Genomic DNA, 12,446 nt, shown 5'->3' with positions numbered 1-12,446 from the left:
AAATATCTATAAAGTTTGCAATTTATTTAATTTAATTAATTTGTCCTTTAACATGTTTAATAAGACAAACTTCTGACAACGAAACAACAGAAACACTGAAGTGCAACAAAAACAAAAACCGACAATGCAACACAAACAGAAACCGAACTATAAATGACAACTGCCATTTTCCTAACTTGGGAAAGGACATTTTAAGAAAAAATGGTGGGTTTCACCGGGTTTTGCGGCTAGCCAAACCTCGCGCTTGTATGGCAATGTTAAATATAACAATAAAACAATCACACTACATGACAGGACTACAGTACAAATAAATGCAAGAAATTTACGGACAGAGAAATACACAAAAACATTAAAATTGGACATTTTGACAATAGTTCAGATTAAAATAGTAAAGAAAGCCAAAGAAGTACAAAGTTGAAGAGCACTGATGACCCAAAATTCCAAAAAGTTGTGCCAAATACGATTAATATTATATATGCCTGGTTATACAATTACGATTTTGCATCGTAAGAATAATCGCAGCTGTAAAATAAATAATGAAAAAAAAAATGATACAACGTGTTTCTCCATTTATCAAATATCAAATTTACTTAAAACACAATATCATTTTGTTCAGGGGAAAATCTATAAATGGGATGCAAGTTTGGAAGGTGAATGTGAACCATTTCCTAGCATAGTACGACGTGTAACTTTGTTCTTCTGTACTCCTAAATCTCTATGTAATCACCTTGATGAAAAGTCAAAGAATAAAATTCCGATGGATCTTTTCACACTGATTGTTTTGGACGAATGTCATCATGTGGTACGACGAAACCCATTCAACGAAATTATGAATTATTACAGGAGGCATAAATTTGAATCGGAATCCAGCATGACACCACAGGTTTGTAAGTTGAGATCGTTATATTCAAATATTTTCGAGGCTGTATCATTACAGAAGTGATTATTAAGGAGACATTAATGAATAATGAAGAGCATTACAATTTTGTTTTTGAAAAGTTAATTGCTAGTATGCTGAAATTAATAAAATCATTGTTGGAGGGGATAAATTGTTCAACAATAAAATAGAGAATGGAAATAGGAATATTTCAAAGAGACAATAACCCTTCCAAAGAGCAGAAAACAAGCGAAGGCAACCAATGGGTATTTAATACAGCGAGAAAAAACCCCACCCGGAGGCGTGATTTAGCCCCTTAACAAAAACACGTATTATTTCAGTGATCACGGACGTCATACTAAACTCTCATATATATAAATGTCACTAAAATTAAAAATCCTACAAGACTTACCACGGTCAGAGGCTCCTGACTTGGAGCAAGAAAAGAAAAAAAAAGTATGTTAGATTAGGCCGTGTTCAGGATTACAATGCTTTACTAAATTAATTAACCTTATTCAAGAGCGCATATTTCCTTATATACTTTTGCAAAAACCCCAATTGGAGCAATTTGTAAATACATGAATATGACAAGTTATGATAACTTAAATGCATAGGTTTTCAACTATAGGGTAGATGGTATACACTGTGTGCATACCCAAAAACATTAAAATAATTCAAAGAACACATAAAAAACAACGTATAGATTCCTGAAAGGCACATGAACAATTTTGGTACTCTTTCTCCTTCTATTAACAATTTAAATTCGACCATTAACATGGATTTACTAATTAATATCAAAAGAACGTACAATGAAAATCATAACATGATATGAACGTAACATGCTAAAGGTAGACATGAGTTGGTAAAGAAATCAATATTTTTTCGATACTTTCCCAAAATGTGGTTTAGACCATGTGGTTTTTGAATAACTAAAGGCAAAAAAATCATAACATGATATGAACGTAACATGCTAAAGGTAGACATGAGTTGGTAAAGAAATCAATATTTTTTCGATACTTTCCCAAAATGTGGTTTAGACCATGTGGTTTTTGAATAACTAAAGGCAAAAAAAAAAAAAAAAAAAAATTCACCGAGAAATTCATGAACCATACAACATGTACAAAGTACGTAAAAATTAGCATACCACAACATTTTTGAAATTCAAACACATAACTGATATACACAGTTAACGCTCTGACTGTATATGTCTTAACTAAACATTTCAGGTTTTAGGTTTGACGGCTTCGCCCGGAACGAATAGGGCAGACGATGGATTTTCTGCTGTTCAACATTTGAAATGTCTAATGGCAAATATGGATGTATCAAAGCTGTCAGTTGTCCGAAAATATGAACAAGAACTGTTAAATTATTCATCAACCCCAACAAAAGGTCTTATTTAATTATGTGCTAATATTTCATTTTTGTATTGTGAAAATATCTACAATATGTTGTCTCTGCTTCGAAAACAATATTTGTTTATCCACATTATCATACAATCATGCAAAATGACAAACATTAATATTGCGCAATAGTTTGACCCAATACCTTTTAACAAGTTTGGCCATTGAACAACAAATACGTGTTACACAATTAAGTATATGCGTTAAATAAAACGTACTTTTGATAAATAATACTAAAATATTAGATTGGTACGAAAGCATTGAATATAGAAAATAAACTCATCATAGATACCAGGACTACATTTTGTATATACGCCAGACGCGCGTTTCGTCTACAAAAGATACTTTTCTTTCTTTCTTTTTTAATTTTGTAGGGAAAAGCTACAATAGATATTTTTGAAAGTTCATTTGATGTAAAATCATCATGTGTTTGTTTTATTTTATTTTAGTAAAAATTCGGTCTACTGAAAGACAACATGATCCTGTAGAAGGCATTCTTCTTAAAGCCATAAAAAATGTGGAAAGTGTATTTACTAACAGAAAAGGTAATTGTACTATAGTGTTTAAATAGCTTAGCAATGCATCGTAGACCAGTTCATATATTGTCTTAAAAAATCTAATGTATGTTTACAACTTTGCTGTTTCATAGTGCGCAAAAATAGCAGAAGAATACCAAGTAATTCGAATTAAAAAAATAATAAAATAAATATGCACATTGTATAACCAGTATATCTTTGATGAACTGGATCTTTCATTTTGCAGTTGTTTTAAAATATTTGACTCTTCTACTTTTTACACAAGTATTCCACTTGAAAGAGTTGGTCCTGCTTTGTTCATTTAAACATTTTCAAGGTAGATACTTGTAACTTGCCATAGGGAGCGATACCTCGCACTCGATAAAAATCACTCTTACTCAAACAAAACAAAATATTCTCTGAAACTAACATTATCAAGGTATTTGATTTAACGTATGTTTAAGGTCCGGTTACGTGGTTGTAATAATCAATTGAAATTCCCATGGGAACCAAATGTGCTGCTTTTCTTGCAGTCTTTTTCTTTGTTCATATGAGGCTGTCATCATATAGGCATTTTTTAGGATCGAAGAAAGGACGTAAGCAGTTCTCTTTAACTCAAGTTTCCGTTTTATAGTTGATGTTCTCTCCTTAAACTATTCAAAATTTGTTGACTATATATGTTGAATGCATCTATCCCATCCAACTTGAGATAAAGGATACAACAGTTACATTTAAGTCTGCCTCATATCATGACTTGCATCAAGAAATTGACAATAAAATTGTAAACATTTTTACGACAAAAGAGATGATAATGCTCTTGAAGCCGATGTGAAATTCGACGGTAATCCGCTTACTTCGCTTTCACCAGCGTCAACTGAAGAAGTTCGAAAGATTATCAAGAGAGCTCCAGTAAAGTCACGCGAACTCGACCCAATTCCTACTTACCTCTTAAAATCATGTCTCGACAGCTTACTTCCTATCATAACCAAGATAATAAACACTTCAATGGCAGAATCGCAAGTTCCTGCATTTTACAAGGAAGCGGTTTTAGGACCTTTGTTGAAAAAGCCCGGTCTTGACGCTGATGAGTTAAAAAACTATCGTCCCGTTTCGAACTTGCCTTTTATCTCAAAGATCTTGGAAAAGGTGAGTGAAACTCGATTCGAGCAGCATCTTGAAGCAAACTCATTTTTCGACAACATGCAGTCAGCATACCGTGCTTGTCATTCAACAGAAACGGCTCTACTACGGGTTCACCATGATATAGTATTGGCACTTGATAATAACTGTTGTGCGGTACTTGTTATGCTCGATCTATCCGCTGCATTCGACACTATCGACCATCCAATCCTGATCAATCGGTTAGAATACTCTTACGGCATAACTGGCTCAGCGCTGTCATGGATGAGATCCTATCTTGAAAGTCGAACTCAACGTGTAGCAATTGGCTCCGTATTGTCAGATGTAATAAACATTAAATATGGCGTTCCACAAGGTTCGGTATTGGGACCCCGATTGTATTGTATTTTTGCAAAACCGATCAGTGAAATATGTCGGCGACACAACTTTAGCTATCATGGGTATGCTGATGACACGCAAGTCTACCTAGTTATCAAACCACTCGATAATTGGGAAAACATATCTTCCCGTCTAGAGACTTGTTTAGCTGACATTAGTAAATGGATGTGCTTAAACATGCTGAAACTTAACCAAGACAAAACGGAACTGATCTTGTTTTCACCAAAAAATCGTGTAAAGGAATTTTCGAATTGTCATCTGTTATTTGATGGATCAATAGTAAGCAATGCATCTGTGGTAAAAAATCTTGGTGTTTATTTTGATAGAACATTAAGCATGGAAAAGCAGGTCAATGGCATCACGAAGTCGTGCTTCTTCCAAATTAGGAACATTGGTAGAATTCGGCAATATATCACTGAGGATGCCTGTAAAACTTTAGTCTGCTCGCTCGTCACGTCACGTCTAGACTACGGAAACGCTCTGCTTTATGGAGTAAATACCAGCTTAGTCAATAAGTTACAGCGAGTACAAAATACGGCAGCCAGGCTCGTTACACGTACCAAGAAACATGATCATATAACACCAGTTCTTGTGTCTCTTCATTGGATTCCGGTGCAGTACCGAATACAATATAAACTTCTTTTGTATACTTTCAAAATCCTGCATGGTCTAGCGCCCGTCTATCTTGAGGAACTCATTAGTGCCTATCAACCATCAAGATCTCTAAGATCGGAAAATGCCATGCAGCTTATACAACCTCGTGTACGCACCAAAATCTATGGAGAAAGACGTTTCGACAAAGCTACTGCGAGTCTCTGGAACAATCTTCCTAGCCATCTAAGACATGAACACTCAATGGAACTTTTTAAGAAAAATTTGAAAACCCATTATTTTAGACTCGCTTTCAGTGATTACATGTAACTTTTTATACTGACAGTGGCTTTTTAACTTTGTTCTTTTCGTTGTAGTATAATATGCCTTTTAATTATGATTATTTATTTTTTAACTTTTCTGTTCCTTTTGGTTTGTTTTTTTTTTTTTTTTTTTTTTTTATATTATGTGTTTCAAAATTTTATTTTATTCTTATTGCATTGATTGTTTTAATGTTTAACACCTTTTTTTTTTAACTGCATTGATTGTTTTATGTTAAGCGCTTAGAGTAATTTTAATTAGATAATGCGCTATATAAATATTGTAAATAATAATAATAATGATTTCAGCTTCCAAATTGTGAACCTTCAAGCAGCGCTTTCATACAGAGTATACATTTCTCAAATGCTTCGATATTTTCTACCATATCTTCCTTAATAGTGTGTTTCTGCTCGCAAGACAGCTATTAAATTAAGAGTTCCAAGTGCTGCAGTTGAAATCATACATTTGTAAATTTAATGGACACCATCACGAGTTGGTTTACCGTTATTGAATATCAGTTTCATAGATGACAACGGATATGTTTCAATTGCCGTTACTAAAATATTAATCCTGTCTTATTTCCGCGAATATGACCAATTTCATTAGACATTTCACTGGGTTTGTACTAATATGGGCAACACGACGGGTGTTACATGTGAAGCAAGATTCCCTGGCCTTCAAATGAGATCACCCTCAGTTTTTGATTGGGTTCGTACTGCTAAGTCTTTCATTTTCTATGTTGTGTTTACTGTTTGTATGTTTGTCTTTTTCTTATTTTTGTACCATGGCGTTGTCAAACTGTTGTCGACTTTTCGCGTTTGAATTTCCCTTTGGTATATGTTACCTCTCTTATATAAGACTATACTTTGTTTAATTATAAGCTTTTGTTATTTTTTAATATACGACTATACAATGTATATTGATAAGTTTTTGATATTTTGTATAATTATTCAACATGTTGAACATTGATTTAAAATTTCAGTTACTTCATTTCTAATGCAAGATAGCCTCGAAACAAGAACTCTGCTATCTGCCCTAGAAAGTGCACCGTTAGATAAAAGAGTTACCCGTTATGTACAATGGATAAGTGAAACAAAGAGAAAAACTGAAAGCGTAATGTTAAAAGACGCAGATGTGCCCCGTCTCATTCATATTTGCCTAAGACATCTAGAGGTTTGCTAATATTTTAAATACGCTGTTTAGCAAATCCTAATACAAGTAAAAAATACAGAAATACACAGTGACAAGCAGAAAGTCAAAGACAGACTGAGTAAAATGTTTGAGTAAACTAACCCTTTGCAACAAGAACCTTACCAACAGGCTGTTTAGATTGTGAAGCAATTTCTGCTCTATGCAGGATAGCCATACCTGTCTTCTTTCAACAATTCTCTTTTGTATATATATTTCTCAATGTACAACAAATCAATTATTTTGCAAGATATCAAATCAGTTGCATCTACATAAAGAATATAAAATTACTGAGGAAAATACATTACCTAGACAAATGCAACATGACAATCACATTGACATACTTGAAAATAAATTAACCTTTTAGTCGGTCCTCCTGCCACAACATTTTGAAGATCAGCAACAGTTTAACATTGACATAAAGTGAGAATATAATGGTACAGTTGTTTAACCAGCTTTAAAGATAAAAACATGTTTTTTGTCAGTTCTTGCAGGTCAAGTTATTTGTACACGATTGCAAAAAAAAAAGATAAATCATTAAACTAGAACTGTTCCGTAACCCGTTTCTGTTTCATATTGATGAATACATCGTTCAGAAAAAAATTAATTAAAAATTCTGTGAAAAGAATTAATGCTCATTATCACTAATTTTCATTGAAACTTATATTGCAGTTATACGTAGAATGTTTGGAAATGAATTCATTACTTGAAATTGACAATGTTACTGAATTGCTTACCGATGCATATGGACTATTCTCGTATGAAAGCCAACAGGCAAGCACTATACAAGAAAGAGAAATTATAGAAGCACTAAAAGGTAAACTCCAAAATTAAGTTCTTTAAATATCTGAAACACATTGTTTTGATTCTTTTCACTACAATCATGTCTTATTCTACGTATTGCGAATTGAAAAATTTTTTGTCGGAATATTTAACATAAAAAAGTATTGAAAAAAATACCAAACTTCAAGGTAAATTCCAAAAGGAAAAATTCAATAAAACCTGACAAAATCAAATGGTCTTCTATATCAATCAACATAGCAGTTGCAAAACAACTGTCATATTTCTGAATTCGTACATTAGTGATTTTTTTTGGATTAAACCTGGTATCTTTCTTGAGGAATAGGTAAGCCTCAATTGATTATTTAACCTTGTTTCTGTCAAATATTAGCAATACCCTTTTTAATTGAATTATAAATATACTGTCTTGATCTTTATACCAAATTTTATTTTTGTCTTCACATGGTTCAGTTTAACATGTTTAAAGCTAATTTTACATTTTATCATGTTTGAATGAATTATATCTTTATTATATCCTCGGAGGCACACATGTCAGAAATTATAATTTGATTAATAACAAACTAATCATGACAAATAACCTTTGGTAATATTGCAGATGTCACAACACGTCTACGGGAGATAAGGCACAGCGTTGAGAGTAATCCAGACGTTAATGAAATAATAAAAACACTTCTGCAGGAATATGAAATATTAAATGAGGATTCAAGATTCCTGGTATTCGTTAAAACAAGAGCATCTGCAAAAGCGCTAGCAAAAAGACTACCACATTGTCTAAAAGCTACCCATTTGACGGGGGGAACAAAATCAAAGGATAAAGCAGGTAACTGTATTTTCGTAAAATAATGTGCTTGCATACCATTTTCTTATTAGTAGAAAACTTTTGCATGAACCTTATGGCGCTTGTATACTCAATTGATGTGTGATGCATGCAAATTTACACGGACTTCATTAGGGAGTGTGCTAATACACTCAAAACGAAAACATGTTTTTGCACACCTTGTTCATAAGAAAATGGTAGGCTCGTCTGTAAAAATAACTGTGTTCATCTAATCTGTTCATCATCGGTCAATCAATCTAAACGCAAGCTTTCGAATCTCGTACCTTCTAGGGAACATTTAACTTATATGCATTCATCGCTGGAATGGATATGACATAGAAATGGAAAATTCAGATTTGGAAAACTTAAAGCTCTCTCTTGTCTTTAAATTTGTTTTGAACAAACACTTGATGTCAATTTATTGATGTTGATGATTAAAAGGTTGACTAACAAAAAAAAACTTCAAAGAACACAAAGATGATACATTGTACTCTGTTCATTTATATTTGTGTTTTTGCTTAACAAATTAAGGAGCTCTAACAACTTTGTTGACTTTCAGGTCTACATATTGATGAACAACTTGAGGTTATGGGAAGATTTAGAGAAGGAGAACATTTGTGTATCGTTGCAACTTCTGTTGCATGCGAAGGGCTTGATATTCCACAATGCAATTTGATGATTAGATACAAATTTAGAGTGGATGAAATAAGTAGCTATCAAATGAGAGGTAATTATGACAAATGCTTGAAAATAGAAAGATGAGACAATTAACATTCACCTGATCAAGTATTTATAATATAAATACATCACTGTTCTAATGAGCAGTTAATGATTATAACTGCTGACTAATGTTTTGAAGAAGTTCGATCTGTTTCAAATGAGTTGACATAGTTGAAGAAATGGGTCGATACTTTTTGCTTATGCACTAAAACGAACTGAAAACAACTCTGTCCTTTTCCGGACTTGGTTTAAATGACAAAAACATAACTTATCATAAAGGTACGTTGTTTTCAGGTCTAGCTTAGTGATGTTTTGATTTTAATTGAAAATATAGAAATGATAGAAAGTACTCCTTTGATATATCATTACATGTATAAAACATAATTCTATTTCTAGGACGAATTAGAGACAAAGGAGGAAGGGAAGTCATCCTTGCGTCTTCAGAAGATTTTGAAAGGGAAACCAAAAATATATTAAGGCAATACTACATGAAAAATGCAATTGAACAAGTAATCGACCTTGACCTTACTGCACATATTGCAATAGCCGAACGAGGGATCTATGCTTCCGAAGTTCAGGGACGACTACTCCAACAACGCCAATCAGACAGTAAAACCATAGGAGCCTACACAGTTAATTGCAAGTTTTGTGGGAAACCAATAGCTGATGGTCAATTTATCAGAAATATAAAAAGAAAAATCACTATAATTTTTGACAAGACAATTTTGACAAGAATAAGACGCGAACCTCTTAAAAAGATAACAAAATTTGACACGATAAAGAAAACGGAAAGAGTATTTGGGAATATTTGTGGTCACAACTGGGGAGTAATACTTGTCTATCAGCAATGTGACTTTGTAGCAATTTCAAAAGATAAGGTCAATTTCTTTGATAAATTTTCAAAAGATTTGGTAAAATTTAAAAAATGGCCTGAATTCCCTTATCGGATTGACGAAGTCTCGGATGAAGAGGTTCAGCGTTACTTGTCACAATGATGAATATCACTACTCAAAATAATTCGTAGGGGATATTATAAGTAAATTGAAGTATTCTCGTGTTCTATATTGTTGTTTGTCATAAATAAAACGTTTTGAACTATCATATATAAAAGCGTTGACCTTCAATTAAAAATGACAGGTTGATGTTTTATATAATGAATATTCATTAGCCTAGTTATAACGTAGTCATTCCTCCCAACGTGACACTACAACATTTTCAGGAATCTATTACACTACATGTATGACATGTATAAGTTGGTAATCTATTTTTAACACACATGTATTTTCTTTTTTTTGGTAGGATAATATAGTTATCACAATCATTTGCATGCATTATATTTATTTTGAAAAACTGGAAATTACAGACATGACAGATGCAATTAAGAATGTAATGCTTCTTTTTGTAAATGCATTGGATTGTATAAGAATTGACAGAATTTACGGACGGTCAACGCTTTTACAACCCTATGAAATTACTGAAAGAAGAATGCAATACTTATAATTCCATTTTTTTCGCTATGATCATGAAACACGATTATTATCATTTTTTGTTTCATTTATCTGCGCACTTTATTAGGTAAACGTGTGTTATCATGTATGTTACAATTCATGCAATTCATTTTAGAATGATGCATGTTGCGAGATCGCTGATAGCTAATCAAAATAACGTTTTATAATGAAATATACATGTACATCTAATGTAATAATAAGTTATTTAATGTCAAAAGAACCGTAAATTGTATAGGCATATCAATGTTTTTGTATTTCACTGTTTAATAAACTTGAGAAAAGATTGAAACTACAGTCTCTAGACAGCCAGTAACGCTGACCTGGATCGATGGACATCGCCAACAATGGCCACAACGATACATTATATACAAGCATAATATTTTGACATCTTTACCTATTATGTCTTTAATATGACAATTGCTGTCAATTCGTTTGATGTGTTAGTGTATATTATTAATGCTTTTGATTAGGAACTTTTGAATTTTCCTCGGAGTTCAGTATGTTTGTGATTTAACTTTCTACTATTCATGAATAACATAATCACGTTTGTTCAGTTTCTCTTTACTTGAATGTTTGCCCCCCCCCCCACCCTAAAAAAAGGTAAAAAATCCGTATTCATTGGGAATTCTTTTGTAAGGAGATGCTAAGTGACTTTATGCCCTAGGAGTTGACTGACGAAATTAGCAAAGTGACTTCTTTTTTTATCTTCCTTTGCTGATCATTTATGCTGCTTGAAATTTCTCTTGATCTAATATAGTTTTGCAAAAAAAAACACCACAAACTTCAATCATATGCAATACTTCAGTAAAGTACTGATGATTTTTTTGTCTTTTTTACACATCAGGTCTTGCTATTTAAAGTTTCTCTATATCTAAGTATTTGTCACAAAACAATACTAGGCAAAATTGAACAAAAGTGATAATAATTAAGGAATGACTGTAATATTTTTTTCTGTCTATGAAGAAATAACATAAAGAAATGTGGTGCCCACTGAATAACTATTATCAAGTCTGCACCAAATTTTTGATGTAATTTTGAATAGACCGACATTCCTTATAATTTAATTGTAAGTTCTATTTTAAACAGGCGTAAATCATGATAAAACGTTGATGACGTCACGGTCACATGACAAATTATGTCTATGAGATAATACACAAAACACTGTCAGCCAATCAGAAGACACAGTTACATCCAAATTCAAATTATTAACTTATAAAGATGTCGACTGACTAGTTCAGAACGAAAAAAAATATATAATGATAATGTTGATACAAAAGTTTTTGTCGTTCTATAATTATCAAAGGTACCAGAATTATAATTTAGTACGCCAGACGCGCGTTTCGTCTACATAAGACTCATCAGTGAAGGTCAGATCAAAATATTTATAAAGCCAAACAAGTACAAAGTTGAAGAGCATTGAGAATCCAAAATTCCCAAAAAGTTGTACCAAATACGGCTAAGGTAATATATGCCTGGGATAAGAAAATCTTATAAAATCCTAAAATATTATAGTTTTCGTGATGATTATAATAATAATCCATTGTATTGCACTGAACTTGAATATATCATTAGATTGATAATTATTTGTGTAATTGTATTTACTTCCTTATTAATTAAAATACAATTAGAAATTACATTCACTCGACGAAATGAAAAGTATAGACTGCTTTGGATTTGTTTTGCTTGTACTTTGTTACGAATTTATACAGAACAATGTGTATGGAAAAGGTAAATATTTCCTGTTTAATAAATGTACAGATGTATATATTGAAAAAAATGATAGTTTATTAAAGTGTTTAAACATGTTTTTTTACCAGAGTTTCGAACACATTAAGTCGACAAAATGAGTATAGATATAAAAACTGTTTATAAATAATCGTTTGCATAACATATCATATCAAATGTTGTAAAAAACCCTGATCCAATCTTAGTATAAACACATGCAGTTGTTGTAAAACACATATTTGAAATTAGTACAGTGAAATCACATAATTGTATCACGAATATGGAGATGATTATTTGAGATGTTTTGTAGAATTGATAAAAGCTGCACTTTAACATAATAATGATTGATAGTTTGTTTTTGTTTATGTTTGTTATGATATGGAATATGTCATACATAACCGATGCGAAGAGTGTTAAATGAAAAGTATCAACTATTGAATAAAAATATTTTTGTTCTGTTGTGAA

General features: G+C 32.2%; 1 protein-coding gene across 3 annotated transcripts in view; it reads left to right on the top strand.

Annotated features, from left to right (window-relative positions):
- The window catches only part of LOC143044807 (ATP-dependent RNA helicase DHX58-like), a 46,084-nt gene extending 33,638 nt beyond the window's left edge, over positions 1-12,446 (top strand). For 2 of the 3 annotated variants that reach the window (XM_076216974.1, XM_076216975.1), the window contains exons 7-14: positions 617-883; positions 2,104-2,266; positions 2,727-2,822; positions 6,205-6,395; positions 7,083-7,227; positions 7,807-8,031; positions 8,588-8,755; positions 9,145-12,446. In XM_076216974.1, coding sequence (XP_076073089.1) covers positions 617-883; positions 2,104-2,266; positions 2,727-2,822; positions 6,205-6,395; positions 7,083-7,227; positions 7,807-8,031; positions 8,588-8,755; positions 9,145-9,743 — 1,854 coding nt within the window. In that variant the 3' untranslated portion in view covers positions 9,744-12,446. The remainder of the gene's footprint in view (positions 1-616; positions 884-2,103; positions 2,267-2,726; positions 2,823-6,204; positions 6,396-7,082; positions 7,228-7,806; positions 8,032-8,587; positions 8,756-9,144) is intronic. The other variant, XM_076216977.1, reaches the window with a different exon arrangement.

This window comes from Mytilus galloprovincialis, chromosome 9, assembly GCF_965363235.1.
Source record: "Mytilus galloprovincialis chromosome 9, xbMytGall1.hap1.1, whole genome shotgun sequence".
Classification (NCBI taxonomy): Eukaryota; Metazoa; Mollusca; class Bivalvia; order Mytilida; family Mytilidae; genus Mytilus; species Mytilus galloprovincialis.
Note: the sequence above shows the minus strand (reverse complement) of the source record. Positions and strands in the feature narration are given on the sequence as shown.